General features: G+C 56.3%; 1 protein-coding gene across 4 annotated transcripts in view; it reads left to right on the top strand.

Annotated features, from left to right (window-relative positions):
• The first annotated feature begins 510 nt into the window (after positions 1-510).
• KIFC3 (kinesin family member C3) overlaps positions 511-14,683 on the top strand; it is a 43,327-nt gene continuing 29,154 nt past the window's right edge. Inside the window, exons 1-5 of one of the 4 annotated variants that reach the window (XM_042918446.1) lie at positions 511-609; positions 4,458-4,662; positions 7,225-7,367; positions 11,211-11,349; positions 14,386-14,588. In XM_042918446.1, the coding sequence (XP_042774380.1) occupies positions 4,497-4,662; positions 7,225-7,367; positions 11,211-11,349; positions 14,386-14,588 (651 nt within the window). In that variant the 5' untranslated portion in view covers positions 511-609; positions 4,458-4,496. Of the gene's footprint in view, positions 610-4,457; positions 4,663-4,747; positions 5,044-7,224; positions 7,368-11,210; positions 11,350-14,385; positions 14,589-14,683 lie in introns of those variants that run through there. The other 3 variants (XM_042918444.1, XM_042918445.1, XM_042918447.1) reach the window with 3 other exon arrangements.

Raw genomic sequence — 14,683 nt, 5'->3', positions numbered from 1 at the left:
TGTGAGTAGTAACGAGTGTGTGCGAAAGTTCCGTACGAGGGTTAGCAGATGTGCGCGTGTCGGAGTGGAAGTTTACCTGCAAAAGCACGTATGTAGGACTAGCGTGGGGACGTGTGTGAGAACTGAATGTGTGCGTGTGTGCGGACTAGAGCATGTGTGAAGGCATGTGTGAGGGAGATGTGTTCTGGCTTACGAGAGCCCACACACGAAAGCACAAGCACGTATGACGCTCCGTGTGCACCAGTGGGTGTGCGCGCACGTGTGCACTAATGTGTGCCGGGCGTGGGGGACCCCGGCGCCGGGCGGGAACATCCGGGCGGAGCGGAGAGGCAGCCGCCGAGTGGGCGGCCGCGCGTGTGAATGTGAGCACGCGCGGGAGAGTGAGCGGGAGCGCGCGCGCGCGCCGCCGACCCCCGCCTGGGAAAGAGCCGGTTGCCATGGGAACGCGCCGCGGCCCGAGTTAATCATTTCCTGTGGAAAGTGTGCGGGAGGGGCGGGAGCGGGGCGGGCCGAGGAGGCGGCGGCGTGGAGCTGCCTCCCGCCGGCGGGCCGGGTCGGGCCGAGCCCCGGGCTCTGCGGCGACGCCGGGATCCTGCCTCCGCCAGGCCGGTGAGTGGGGGACCCTGGCGGGCGGGGGGCGGGCTGGGCTCTCGGGGTCCGCCAGGTCCGCTATTACGGGCGCCGCGTCCGGGCCCGCCTTGTCCGCAGGACCCCCTCCCCTGCCCGGACCCGCTGCGGGGCGCGGGGAAGGCCGGGTGCCGGAGAACCAGCCCTGCGCAGTCGCCAGCCGCCCCCCGCGCCGTCCAGCCGGAGCCGAGGACCTTGCCCACAGCACGGCCTGGGGAAGCACGGCCCTTGGGGTCCGAGCAGCCTCGGGACCCTCCCCCCCCCCGCCCCCCTTCCAATCTCTTTGGCCCAGGAGAGCCGGAACCTACCGCGGGAACCGCGTGTCCAGTCCGCGCACCCCCCTCCCTTTACAGAGATCCTCCTGTACCCCCAAGGATCTCTTGAAGGCTGCAGTTTCCAGCCCTCCCACCATGTACGTTCCCTGGGCAGTTCGCTTTCCCCCTGGAAGGGCAGGGGGAGGGCAGGCCAGCCTGAGGTTGGCAGGAGGGCCTGGGCCAGTGCCGTCCTGGGCAGTAGGGAATTGAGCCACTGACAGCAGCAGCCTAGGGGATCCCAGTAGGGAGAGCAAGCCAGAAGCCACCTCCTTCAACCCCCTGTTGTGAGTTAGAGCAGAACTCTGGCGCAGTGAAGGGCCTGGTCCTGGAAGATTTTAAAGAGGAAGCTGTATTTAAATTCTCAAGTACTCCCCCAGTCCCCAACATATCTGTCTCAAGGTTGTGGGTCAGCTGTCCCTGACCTTTCACCTTCCCCAGCCCTGAGGCTGAGTGAGCACCTCTCCTTGCCCAGGCACACTCCCCATGCCCTTGATAAAGTAGCTGTCTCCTTGGCCAGAGAGAGTCATTTGCAAGGAATGCAGCCTCAGAATGGGGCCCTGTATTTGCAGTGACTGGACTTTAGGGACATAGGGTGATGAGTTCTGCTGTCCTTATGGAGCCGAGGTTTTGAAGTCTGTGTTGTCCTGGAAAACCCAGGACGTGTGACTATGTGCAGGGGAGGGCCCAGCCTCTGTCCAACCTTCCTGACCTTTTCCCCCAGAAAGACTAAGCCCTCCCCAGCAGCAGTATCTGGGCAGTTGTCAAATCTGTCCCTCAATCATTGCAATATCCCTGGTCTGGGGCAGCGGGGGCTGCACTCTACTGCCATAGCCTAAACAAAGAGGGGCAAATCTGTTCCTCTCTCCAAGCCAGCCCCCTTGCATTCACTCATCCCTGGAGAGAGGGAGATCACTGAAAAATAAAGATTTTCAGTTCCTTGTATATGCCAGTATTGTTCTGAACACTTTATATATGCTTTGTCTAATTCTTATACCAACCCTATAAGGTGGAGTTCTCCCCATTTTCAGATGGAGATAGTAAGACATGGAGAGGCAAAGTAATTCTCCCAAGGTCACACATCTACCAAGTGGCCAAGCTGGGTCTGAACCAGTTTTTGGTCATAGCCACTCCACTACTTGTCCCCATTGCCCCACCCCGTGAGTCCTAAGTTGGTAGAAGCCCCAGCCTTGGGCTTATTTGAGTCCTGGATACTTTTGACCTTCCCACTTCTGGCTGCTAAATTCAGCTGCTTTTTCCTCTTCAGGATCTTGCACACACCCTTCCTCTTTCTTCCTGATATCTTCCTGGCTGCTCCTCTGACTTCCCTTCCAGAAAGCCACAGCAATATTGTCTCCTCCTGTCTCCACCCCTCAGACTTAGAGGATCTCCTTAAAAGTCTTCTCCCTCACCCGTGGAATCGACCTTCAATGCCCATCTCACCTATCCGGTGGCTTTGGCATGTAGGTGGAGCCTCTCTCCCTCCTTGCCCGTTGCAGCTGGTCCTCAGCATTGGTCGTGTGCCCAGCTCCATGCCAAGCAATCTGGAGCAAAGGACATCTGGCTGTTCCCCCTGGTTCCTTCCACTCCACACTGGTCCACATCCATTTTCCTCAGTGGGTTCCGGTGCACATATTTGAATTAGTGTCTGCCCTGTCCTGTGGACCATAGTCCAGTAACACTGTACCCAGGAGCTTCCTCCAAGTTGTCTTCCTCAGTCCAGGAGCCTGGCATTCTTCCAGAGCTCAGCTCTGTGACCTTCGGTCACCAGATCTTCTGCCACCCAGCCCTGAACTCTTCTTTGTCTCTCCGTGCTCCGGTTGTTCCTGGCTCTGTTGACCCAGCATGCTCAGATCTCTCCTAAATACCACATTCTCTGAATTCAGCCTCTCCTCCTCATCCTAGCCAAACTTCCCCAAAGAGAAGGAAGTGGCGGCTTCCTTTAGCCCCCCGCCCACCTCTTGGGCCTTCCCAGGTCTGCCCTCTGCCCTGCTCCACTGATATGCTCCCTTCAAGAGCCCCAGCCGCTTTCTTCCAGTTTGAGCTCTCTGTGGCGTCACTCGCTGGGAACTGACCATCCTCTCCTTCCCACTCACCATCCGGTCACGTCTGAGGACTCTGCACCTGCCTGGTGCCGTTGTCACCTCTGACCTTCCTTCTCCAGCTTTCCTTACCACCCAGAGTGAGCTCTGGTTACCTCTAGTATCACCTTTAGTGATTGTATCCTCACCTGTAGCATTGGGACGCCCGGTAGCCTCTCACCTCTGAGTCTCCTTGTTTTTTTCCAGGATGCAGCCCGAGCTTCTGTCTGCATTTATTTCAGGGCATTCACCCATCAAGCCACTGCCCGGAGCTTAGTGTGGGTGTTGCTGCAGCTCCAGGCTGGGTGGTGTGGGGCTGCACAGATGATCGTTCTGTGGGCCCCACCCTGGGGAGCCATCCAGGGTCAGGGGAGTGGACACCGATCAACCAGATAATCTTTACTGTCTGGTAGAAAGCAGTCTGCGGCCCAAGTGGCACCATTAGGAAGTCCCCGGGTGCCTGAAACTCCCATTTTAAAACCAAAAGCAAATTCCACATCACCTCCCTGAGCTGACTTGACTTCTTCTGTTAACGGCATCACTGTCTGAGTCTGGGACTGTAGCTTGGTACTTTAAATGCCCTCACAGCTGCTTTGCCACACGATAGGTGCTCCATAAAGACTCGTGTAGTGAATGCTTAAAAGTCTGTCCTGTCTATTGCTCAGTTCATGAGGGGCTTCTGGGGCTTTCTATCCAGCCCAGTGCTCCCCACCCCCTGCCCCCCATTCTCCCATACCACCTGGTGCTTCCCTGCATTCCTGTTCTGATTGTGAAGGTTTGTTGAAGTGCTTACCACCCTCCTGACAGGGAGCTTTGAGGCCCCATCTCTCCAGATCAAAGAGGACCCCTGGTAGGTGTCTGACACACAGCGGACACCAGATAAATAATTATTAAATGAAGAAGGAATGAATCTTTGCCTCTTACTGCCTGCCAAGTTGTAGCCACAGAGTGAAGGCTAGTTGAATACATGAATGAGTGGACTGTAAAAGAATTTGATATATATAAGCTTAGCTTGTCACTGGCCACAGTCAGGCCCGGTCTGATTACGTTTATAGAGATGCTGTTGACTTTTGCTTCCTCCCTGTGGGGCTGTGACCTGGCGCGGAGGCTGCCAGGCTTCCCGTGGAGGGGCTGAGATGTGAGGTCTCCACAGTGTGCCGCAGACACACCTGACGGGCTCCTCACCCACTTCTGAGCCTCCTACTTGGAAAAAAAGAAACACCCGAAATGGTGCCGTGTTCTGTCTGTTTTATCCCACAAGCCCCGGGGATCTTTGGGGTGGGATGGCGGGAGGGGTGGGGGTGGAATTGCAGTCGGGGCTGCCCTTCTGGGTAACAGGTGACCCTGTTGCGGATGGCGGGCTCCGATCTGCCCCCCCACCCCCCACCCGGGGTGCCGGCCAGCCCGCTTAGTCTCGCCTCCCCTGTTCTGTCCGCAGGCTGCCCGGCGCCCCGACGAGGCCGCTGAGCCCCGGGCCATGGTCCCGTCTCGCCGGCCGTGGAACCTGGGAGCCACGCCCTCGCTGCGCGGCCTGTGGAGAGTGGGCCGGGCCCGGGAGCCCGAGCCCGGGATGGCTCGCCCCGCCCCCGCCAGCCCGGCCGCCCGCCCTTTCCCACACACCGGCCCGGGGAGGTTGAGAACTGGTGAGTCCGCATTTTTAAAATGCCTCTTTATTTCCCTTCCTTCCTCCAGATAGCAGCGATGAGGCCGGGCTTTCTCGCAAGTTCCTAGGCTCAGTCAGAGCTGTCAGGTAATTACAGGGTGCCCGGCAGCCCGCGGGCCGGCGCGGAGTCGGAGTCGGGGCGTCAATCTCGCCGGCGCTCCTGCCCCGCGCCCGCCTGTAAAGAGAGGTCCTGGACGCCGAGTTAAACTTCAACGCGGTCGCTGGAGTCGGGGGACAACGCCGCCCAAACCACGCGATCTCCGGCCAGCCGGGTCGGGGCGCTGCGCGGGCGGCCCGTCCTTGGTCCTTGGCCGAGCGCTTGCGGTCTCGCTCCGGTTTCTGCCCGCAGCTGGTAAACAAGGTAGGTGAAGTGGCAGCCCGGTGCCCGGCGCGGCACTGACACCTGATCGCGGCCGGCCCGCCCGCGGGGGACGTGAGGAGCGGACCGAAGCCGCGCCGGAGCGTGGCCCCGCGGAGTTTGGGTGCCATGCGCTGGGTTTCAGGTGCCATCTGGGGTGGATCCTGTGGGGGCCCCGACAGCAAGTGGGCAGTGAAGGAGTTTGAGTCTGGACCCCTGCTGCCCCTTGGGGGAGTGTCCTTCTTTCTGGGTCATGTCCCCTGGTGCCTCACACGCCAGTAAGTGAGCGGCACCTCTGATTTCCAATGCGGACTGGATCATCGGGTCTGGTGCACTGCCCCATGACTGTCTCCTGAGCTGAGCTGGGGCAAATCATCCTGGAAGTGTGGAGGGACAGAGGGGTCTTCAGTCAAGATGTCTTCAGAGGCTTGCTGTCTGTTGTTCTGACCCCCAGAGGAAGGGGGGTAGATTACCAGCCTGTCTGAACTAGCAAATTCCCTCTGGGCCATCAGATCCAAACCCTCTGATGTACAGAAGGGGAAACTGAGGCCCAGAGAGGGCACACAGCAAACTCCTGTTCAGTTCCCTCTCTCCCACCACATTTGTGCCACTGATGGCAGCCAGAGCGATACTCTCCAGAGTTTCTCTGTAGGGGACGGTGAGGCTGGGGATGGCCCCGGGGGTCTCTGGAAAAAGCTTGGGCTCTTGGGTCAGATAGCCTCAATTGTCTGGAAGGGGATGAAGATGTACTCCACAAGGTTGTCCTAAGGATTACAAATGTAATATGAATGAGTATTGCTTTTCTGGTTAAAAAAAAAGAAAAAAAGAAAAGAGCAAAAAGAAAACAAGAAGCAAAAGATGAAAACAGGTTCATTATAGAACACTAAAAAAACCCTTGAAAAATCAAGAACACAGAAAACCCCAGAAAAAGTATAAAAAAGAAAATAAAAATTACCTACAAGATCGTTAGTGAACATTTTATATAGTTCCTTCCAATCTTGTGTATGTGCGCATGCATGCATATAAATGAGTATTATGAAGATACAGACTTAGCCACTTTGAAAATTTAAGACAAAGGTCAAACGAAATCCTGTGTGTGAAATGCTAAGCAGAGTGCCTGCCACTGAGTAGGGTTCCAGCCAGCTTGATTCCCCCCCTCCCCTGCCCACCCCAGCCCCTCTGTCTCCACCCCCACTCTTATCACTACCTTCAGAGGGATAGTCAAACAGAGGGTGGTGGGTCAACACATGGGACTGGAATACTGGGTCAGCGTGACCCTGGGCATGTTATTAACCCTTCTCAGTTGTGGTCCTGACGGCCTGCATTTGTGGCCACTTTCTGTGTACCTGGCACAGAGTGAGCGTTTTACATGTGTCATTCCGTTTAACCCTCGCCACGGGACTATGAGCTTGGTTCCTTATCCCCATATTCTTGACAAAGAAACTGAGGATCGGGAAGGGCATTAAGGTCTCGGAAGCGCTTGGCCCAGGGTATCATTACCCCCCAGCGCGGTGGCTCTGCAGCTTGCCCCTGTGAGGTGCACCCCCTTTCCCATCCCATCCCACCTCACGAGCTGTGGTGGGGGGTTGAGGTGGGGTGCATGGGATACCCATACCCCACTCAGCTCTTTCCCCCATCCAGTGAGGGAGGCAGTGTGTCAGAGGCTCAAGGGGACGTGCTTTAGCTGGTCCCGAAGATGCTTTTGGAGGCTGCAGGGACCAGGCCACCCGGTGTGGGGTTGGTCTTTATGAAGGCAGGGGAGAAATTGCCACCTAGAGGCAGCCTTGGTAATAAAACCACAGCCCTGGGGTGCACCTCCTGTGAAGGTTGGCACAGCCAGGTTGGTGTCGGCTTCCCTTTGCTGCTCTCTGTAGAGGGTGTTCATGAACGAGCGCCAGCCCCAAAATCCACTGTGGAGGGCGGGGAGCACCCCTCCTGCCCCGGAGGCCTTGGGTGCCTTCCTGAGGAGAAGCTTGGGGTGGCTTTTGGGAAGAAAGGAGCACAGCCCCTGCCTGGTGCCAGGCCTTCCCTCTGAGTAGGTCAGGCGTGTGAGGGCGTGTGAGTCCCTGCTGGCCGCGCCTGGGCCGGCCCGGAGTGAGGGGAAGCAGAACTCAGCCAGGGCCCTGGCCAGCGGTCTTCAGCCAGGGGCCTAGCATCTTACCCATACTCTCTGTCCCGGAACAGGGCGTGGAAAAGATACCCCAGTCAGCGGTGACGAGGACTCCAGTGCCCGAAGTGCAGCTCGCCCGGCCCTAGCTCAGTGCCGGGCCCTCAGTGTGGACTGGGCCGGCCCCGGGAGCCCCCACAGGCTCTACCTGACCGTGCAGGTAAGCACTGGGGCCTTCGGGAAGGTGAGGGCCCAAGCCAGGCTGATGTGTCTTCGCCCTCTGAGCTCCCAGCAGCGGGGTCCCCAGCAGGCCCTCTGGGGAAGCGAGCACTGAGAGAGAGCCGGGGACCTGCCTTGGTAAGCTTCTCACAGCACGCAGAGCCCGGATGGAGCAGTTTGCTTTACTGGGTTATCTCAGGAAAAATCACAGAGCAGATGACAGAAAGCTTTCAGCCACACCCTGGCTGAGGCGTTAAAGTGAGAACTGCGGGGCCTTCGCTGAGAAGCTCTTAGGAAAACAGGCAGGTTTTGGGGTAGCCGTTAATTCCTACTCAGCATGTTTGTCCGTGGGGCAATACTTGTATTTCCTATTTAACGTGAGGATCCAAAGCCAGACAGAGGACTTTGCCAAAACTTGGATTCTTTTCTCTCGCAGTTATCACCAACTGACTTTCAAAAGACAAATTTTATATATGTTTGCATATTTGGTTGTAGAGATCATACATAATGATAGTAATAATAGCTGCTATTTATGGAACACTGGTTTTGAACCAGGCACCGGTGCCATGTATTATATAGCTCACATTAGTACTCATGGTCCTCGTAACAATCTCAAGACACAGCTCCTGTTTTATTGGAGTTGTATGGATGAAGTAATGGAGGCCCAGAGAGGTTATGTAACTTGCTACTGGTCCCACAGCAAGCGGGGATCTGAATAGCTAAGCATGACGTGCTCGATAACGTATGGTATAAAAGAATTCACACAGGGATATAACATCTCAAAGCTGAATGTTTTTTCTAGTCCTGCATCTTTTGAGAAATCCACTATTAAGAGTTTGGTGTTTATGTATCTTTCCTATATAATCACTTAATTATATTTATACAATTTTATTATTTATTTTTACAAATTATTCTGTGACTAGCTCTTTCCCTCGACAGGAAATCTGGTGATTTCTTCATGCATGTCAGTATACAGAGAACTACCCCATTCTTTTGAACTGCTTCATAATATTCTACTTCAGGGTTTACCATAGGTTATCTAACTGGTGCTCTGTATTATTTCTGGTTGCAATGAGCTACTTAAATATCGATGCATTCTCACAACTGTGGCTTTGAATAATTTAAGGACGGCACAGGCACTGCACTTTTTAAAGGAATACAGATATTTAGGAAGTGCCTCTTCTGTGCCAGGTTCTGCGCTAGGTGCTGGCCCATAACCCAGCGGAGAAATAGACCTGACAGCCTGGCAGGCGTGCCACAGAATAATCAAGTGATCACAAGTGTATGAATGCAAACTGGACAAGGACCATTGACACAGTGATGGAGGATGAATGACCAGAGTCACTTGGGCGGGTTGCAAAGCACCCTGCCCAAGAAAGATTGCACACAAGAGGGCTCACTTTGAAGAGACATGGGCACATGGGGGGCAGGAGGGAGGGGAAACCCAGGTGCCCTTTGAGGGCATATCCTCCCTCATGCAGATGAAAGTCCTGGGCCTGGGCGGCGTGTGGCCCCGAGTCCTGATCTGAATGTGGCCCAAAGCTTGATGTGGCTTCAGGAGCAGTCTTGGGCTTCAAGGCTTTTCTTGGCCCTTCTTGTGTGGTTCATCTGCCAACCGAACCAAACAGTCCTTCTTTTATGTTAAGGTCTGCAAGAAAAGCAGGTCTGGTGTGGGAACAGTTAAAGAAACTGGAGAAGCCATTTGTTTTTCCTCTGAGTTGAGCCATTGGTAGTTAAATCGGGAGGTGGTCAGAAACCGGCTGCCTTGAGTTGGGCGGTGGCTCTGTTCTTGAATTTTGATTATGGGGTGTTGGGTTGTGGTTGCTGCTGAGTCCTGGGGTCAGCAGATCTGCTGAGAATCTGTGAGAAGCTCCTGTAAGCAACCAGTTTCCATGTTGGTGTCCTTCTGGGCCCCCATGAAGCTCCATTGTGTTTATAGTTTGCTTCCAGGACAGGGATGTGGGGCTGAAGGAGGGACCCGGGCACTGTGGGATGAGCAGGTAGGCTTAGTGAACCTCCCCCCTGCCCCAGCCTCTCAAGTAGTTAAAACCTGAGATGCTTCCTCTGAAGGTGCTGCAGAAATCCCCAACCCCCCTGGCGTCCCGGCTGCCCTTCCTGTGGCTTGGCCACCAGGCCAGAAATAGCGTGACCTTTGCTCTGGTCGGCAATTGGAAACTTCCAGCTGCTGCCATTGCCGCCACCGCTGACAAGCCTGCTCGTGATGGTGTGGCAGTTGGTCAAAGGGTGGGGACAAAATAAAGTCGGGGGGGGGGAATTTTCCTACATATGAGAGACTGTGCTCACCACCCTCCCTTCTCAAGCAGAAGGTGAGGTCGAGAGAGAGGGCGTCAGAGTCGGTGAACGAGGCTGCTGATGTTGCTCTTTTCCTCTTTTCCATTCTGTTTATTGGATTTGGGGTTACAAAAGTTAAAAAAAAAAAAGAAGGAAGAGTGCGGAAAAAGTCCAATGCTAGTGGCTACCTGATATCGAGCCCTTTCTGTGTGCCAGAGGCTTTGAGGACTTTGCATGGTTCCTGCAGTTCCCCTTCATACCAGTTGCATCAGGGGCTAGTACTGTTTCTCTTGTAAGAATGGGGAAAATGAAGCTTCAGAGAAGGTAAGTAACTTGCCCAGAGCCACACAGCTCACCTGAGGCGCAGCCGTGTTTCACACCCAGCTCTTGCCGACTCTGGACTCAGAACGTTCTTTTAGACAGAACATTTGTCTTTTGTTTCCAAAACAGTGGGCACAAAGACACCAAAAACGTGTCTGTAGGGGCACCCGGCTGGCTCTCAGTCACATGAGCGTGCAATTCTTGATTTTGGAGTTGTGGGTTCAAGCTCCCTGTTGGGTGTAGATGACTTAAATAAATAAAACTCAAAAAAAAAAGAAAAAAAAAGTGTCTGTAATGCCCCTTCCCAGATAATTTCTGTTGACATTAAAAAAACCAAAACAGAACACTGTAGATGCTTATAAGGCTAAAAAGTGAAATGTAAGGACTCTTTGCCCTTTTCCCCCACATTCTCTTAGTTTCTTTTTACTCCCCCAAGAGTTTAAATGATGCACGTTTCTCCTCCTAGTTGCTGCGTCACCTGACCTGCCAGAGACAACCATTGTTTATACAGTTCCCCAGATTTTTTTCAAGGCCTGTTTTATTTCTCTTATCCTCAAATGGGATTGCACTTTGCATGCGGTTCTGCGGCTTGCTTTGGATGTCTTTCTGTGTGAGCTGCAGGTGATCGTCTCCAGATGACTCTTTCTGCCCCTCCCTTCTCTCTCTCCCTGCCTGTCCACCTGTCTGTTCCTCCTTCTCGGCCTCGGTTTCTCCTTGACCAGGAGATGGGGGGCATGGGCTTCCCCTGCTTGTGTGGATTTGTGTGTCCCCCTCTTGGCAGTCTCGAGCTGGGGGCAGCTGACATCGTGGGGGGTGTTGCCCTGAGATTGCCGTGTGCCTGGTGGGGCTGGACAGCCCTGCGAATGGTGGGGCTGTGGGCCCGCAGCAAGTAGGCTGCTGCACTGGTGACTCCCGCCCCACAGAGCCTGCAGGGACAGCCCAGTGAGCTTCACCTGAGAACTTCTAAGTGCCCCAGAACCTTCTTTGCCGGTGCAGATAGCTGGCTGCCAGATGGGGGCCAAGAGAATGCACTGCCACTGTCCTGTCGTGGCATCTGGGCACATTTCCTTCCAGACCCCGGCCTCATTGTCCTCACCCACTCACACAGCGAGGGCTGGGTCCCTGTGCCCGGGATGCTCCCAGCTCCAGGAGCACACCATCCTCAGGCTCAAGGGGGTCCCCTCCCGCTTGTAGTCCCCTTCACGTGAGGATTCTGGTTGTGTCTTGGCAGCAAGCCCTGCTGGACAAGGGGTGCGAGAACAAGAGTCAGGGGACGAAAGAAGAGAAGCTCCTGAAGAGGCAGGCGCCGGGCCCCAGGCGGGACCGGGAGGCCCAGGAAGCTGGTGGCGCCATGAATGTAGAGAAAACAGGTAAAGGAGGTCTGCCCGCCAACCTGGAATAGCCCTCGCTAAAGCTGGCACTGGCAGGGAGGCTGCTGTGGCATTTAGACTGTCCTCACACCCTGTCCTCCTCACCTGGAGGTGGCCCAGCCAATTCCTGGCCACCTTGACGTGGAACTCAGAGACCCCGGCCTGCCCATCCCACTCCAGGGATACCCTCCTCCCACTGCCCGCAGGGCCCCACCAGTGATAAGAGGCTTTGGCCCGTGTGGGCTGGGGTTGAGTTTCCCTGCTTTTTGTCTTTTCCCCAGTGCTTGTCAAAAGCAGGCCAAGGGTGGCAGCTTCAAAGACGCCACGGCCTGTGGAGAGAAGCCTGACCCCATCCCCTTTATCTGTGGATGCGTCAGGGACCCAGAGGCTCTAGGACAGGGCTTTGCTCTGCTCCCTCAAGGCCAGGGTCGAGGAGCCGGTGGCTCCATTCTTCTCTGACCAGGATGACTGGTTCTGGAAGATTCTATGGACCCCCTTTGTGGGGCTTCTCCAGCTCAGGGAAACCTGAGCTCAGTAATTGGGGAAAAAGCATCCTCAGGAGCCCAAAAGGAAGGCCAAGACTGTGTGGAGAAAAAGCAGCTGGTCTTTCCCCTGTTCTCTTCCTCCCGTCACCAGGGGTGGATCTGTGTTTCTGAACTTGCTGTGTGGTGGAAGGAGCCACTCCCTTTTCTGGGGTTGTCCCAGAGCTGCAGTCGCCTGTCTGGCATTCAGGGACAGGTGTTGGGGTCTGGCTGAGGTGTGGGCAGACAGGACTTGGGAAGGGGTGAGCTGTCCAGCCAGTCAGATCGGCTCTCCCAGTTTGTGGAGAAGAGAGAGACCAGTTTCTGTCAAGGGGGAGGACTGAGCCTGTCAGTGGGGCTGGGGCCAGACTTATGTCTTCCTGAGCCTTAGGCACAGTGAGCAGGCAGGGTCTCTGAGGCATGTTGTCTTTTAAAACTTGCACTGACATCCGACCCGCTGAGAGGCATGTGGCCTTCTCAGGGCCAAGTCCCATTCACTCCCTGGCCCCCAAGTGCCTCTTTGACCTCACCTCTCCCTCCCTCCTCTGGCCTTCCCTTAGCTTCTTCAAGGTCTTTTCTCCCCTAGCAAGTGCTCTCTAGGCCCTGTTTCAGCTCCCCTGGCTGTGCCCCTCTGCTGGGGTCACGATGAACCCCCGTGTGGGCTCCAAGGGCATCTCAGAACCTTCACGAGTGTCCTGGACGAGAAGGACTATTCTGTGTCTTGTTCCAGCCCTATGGTCTGTGGGATGACGCTCACTCACTCCTATGCATCCTTCATGGATCCCAGGCTTCTTTCCCAAGGTTGCCTCACTGGGACCATTGTCCCCACTTCACAAAGGAAGACCCCAAGCCCCCCACCCCCACCCCCATCTCCCAGGTGGCAGAGCGAGCTCTCAGGACCTAGAGCCCTGGTGTGTTCCCCACCACACCATGGCAGTCTGCAAAGGGCTGAGGGCCACGCTGGTCACATGCTGCTCATGGCAGCCCCGTGTGCGGGCCTGGAAGCATCCACCTGACCTCACTCTCTCTAGAACAGATAGCAGAAGCTTGGCCAACTGTGTATGATATGCATGCTGTGTCACATGCAGGCCACACTGCCAGGGCCACTGGCCAACCGGTAACTGAGCCTGCTCCAGCTCTCCAGAGGGTCTCGAGTTGAAGCTATTCCAAGGGATTGTGAGGAAGGGAAAAGCCAGCCCGTGTGTGCTTTACTTGCCCTCTTGAGAGTGGGGCCCGAGATCCCTCAGGGTCTACCCTCCTGGGAGCAGGGCTGTGACATCCCACCCAGCCCGGAAACTCTATTGTGGCTTCTCTGAAGTCTCAGTGAGCGCACTTGCTGCCTCCCGGTGGGTTGAAGCTGCCAGCAGGGTGCGTGACTTCAGGTGCAGAGTCTGGGAGCCCTCCAGTCCTGCCCCATAGGGCTCTGGCTCCTGGGATGTAGCGTGGGGGAGCCCCGAAGCCTGGCTGCCCTCAGACTGGAGGCTTGGAGACAGCAGGTGCCACTTGTCACACCTTGGACCCTTCTTTCTGCCTCCTGGGGCTTTGGTTGGGTCCCAGTTCAGGCTGCCCAAGGGGAGAGGCAGATCTCCTGCCTTCAGAGCCTCTCCTCTACCCCACTCCTGCACACCCCCTGCTCCTTGCCTGCTCCCCACCTGCAGAGACCATGAGCGTTCTTGGTATCCTCCAGGCAAGCTATGACAGGCATCCCAAGCCCTATTGTCACATCGTGGCCCTTGATTCTGTCTTTGTCCTTCCGTCAGTCTGTCTGTTTCTCTCCTGCTCCTGGTGACAGTACAGTGGAAGGCCGTGGGAGGAGGAGGATTCAGGCTGAGGTACCACCCTCTCCCCCTGGTATTTATCACTTTGTCGTGCCTGTGCAGTCCCTGTGCTCAGCGCAGGTGTCGGCCCCAGAGCGGGCCTGGCTGTGTTCCTGCTCACATGCTGTGTCTGTCTCTGTGCGTCCTGGTCTGGCTGCCCCTTGCACACGCACACCCTCCCCTTGCCCCTTCTCTGTGTGCAGGTGACCCCTCCCTGCAGAGGTCAGGGGACAGGCTGGGGAGCCTCTGCCTCTCTTCTGTACTCTAGAGGGGGTTTGGGGTTTAAAGAAATCACGTTTCCCCCCAAGAATAGTGTTTTCTGGGTGGAGAACCCCGGACTCTTAATCAGCTGTTGCCAGAAGGCATGTCTTTCTCAGCTGCGATTCCTTGCGGCCTGGCCACAGGGAGGGTATCGCCCATCAGACCTCGGACACATACTTTGAAGGGAGACTAGGGCGAAAGTCTCTTGCCTCAGTCCTTATCCAGGCAATTCTGTCTCCCAGAAGCTGCCCGCTGAAGCGGCTTCCTCCAGGGCCTGCCCCTGGCCAACCCACGCCGCTGCCGCCCCCAGCCCTCGCCCCGCTGGCTCGCATCCCCTCCCCATCCCTGACGGTCTGCCCTGCCGTGATGGGCCCCCGCTCCTCATCCAGGGTGGGTCCTCTGCTGTCCTTTCTGATCGGCCACTACTTTGCTCATAGGTGGGCGGCTCTTTGGCAGCGGGAGGTGCTCAAGCCTGGCGGGGCCGCCAGGTGCAGCCCCCATGGTGCATAGGATGGTGGAGGCCATGTCCCAGCTGCAGGAGGAGAAAGCCCGGCTACAGGAGGAGCTGGCAGCCCTACAGGAGAGGCTGGCCCTCCGAGACAGTGACCAGCAAGCCACATCCACCCAGCTGCAGAATCAGGTACCTGGGGAGGATGGGATGGGCAGAGGCCACTCCCCCCCGTGGAGCAGATCAGAGGACACTGCGTGGGCCGCCTGGAACCAGCCCACCGGGCG

Source organism: Panthera leo, chromosome E2 (genome assembly GCF_018350215.1).
Source record: "Panthera leo isolate Ple1 chromosome E2, P.leo_Ple1_pat1.1, whole genome shotgun sequence".
NCBI lineage: Eukaryota > Metazoa > Chordata > Mammalia > Carnivora > Felidae > Panthera > Panthera leo.
The sequence above is the reverse complement of the archived record's forward strand: the minus strand, read 5'-3'. Positions and strand labels throughout refer to the sequence as shown.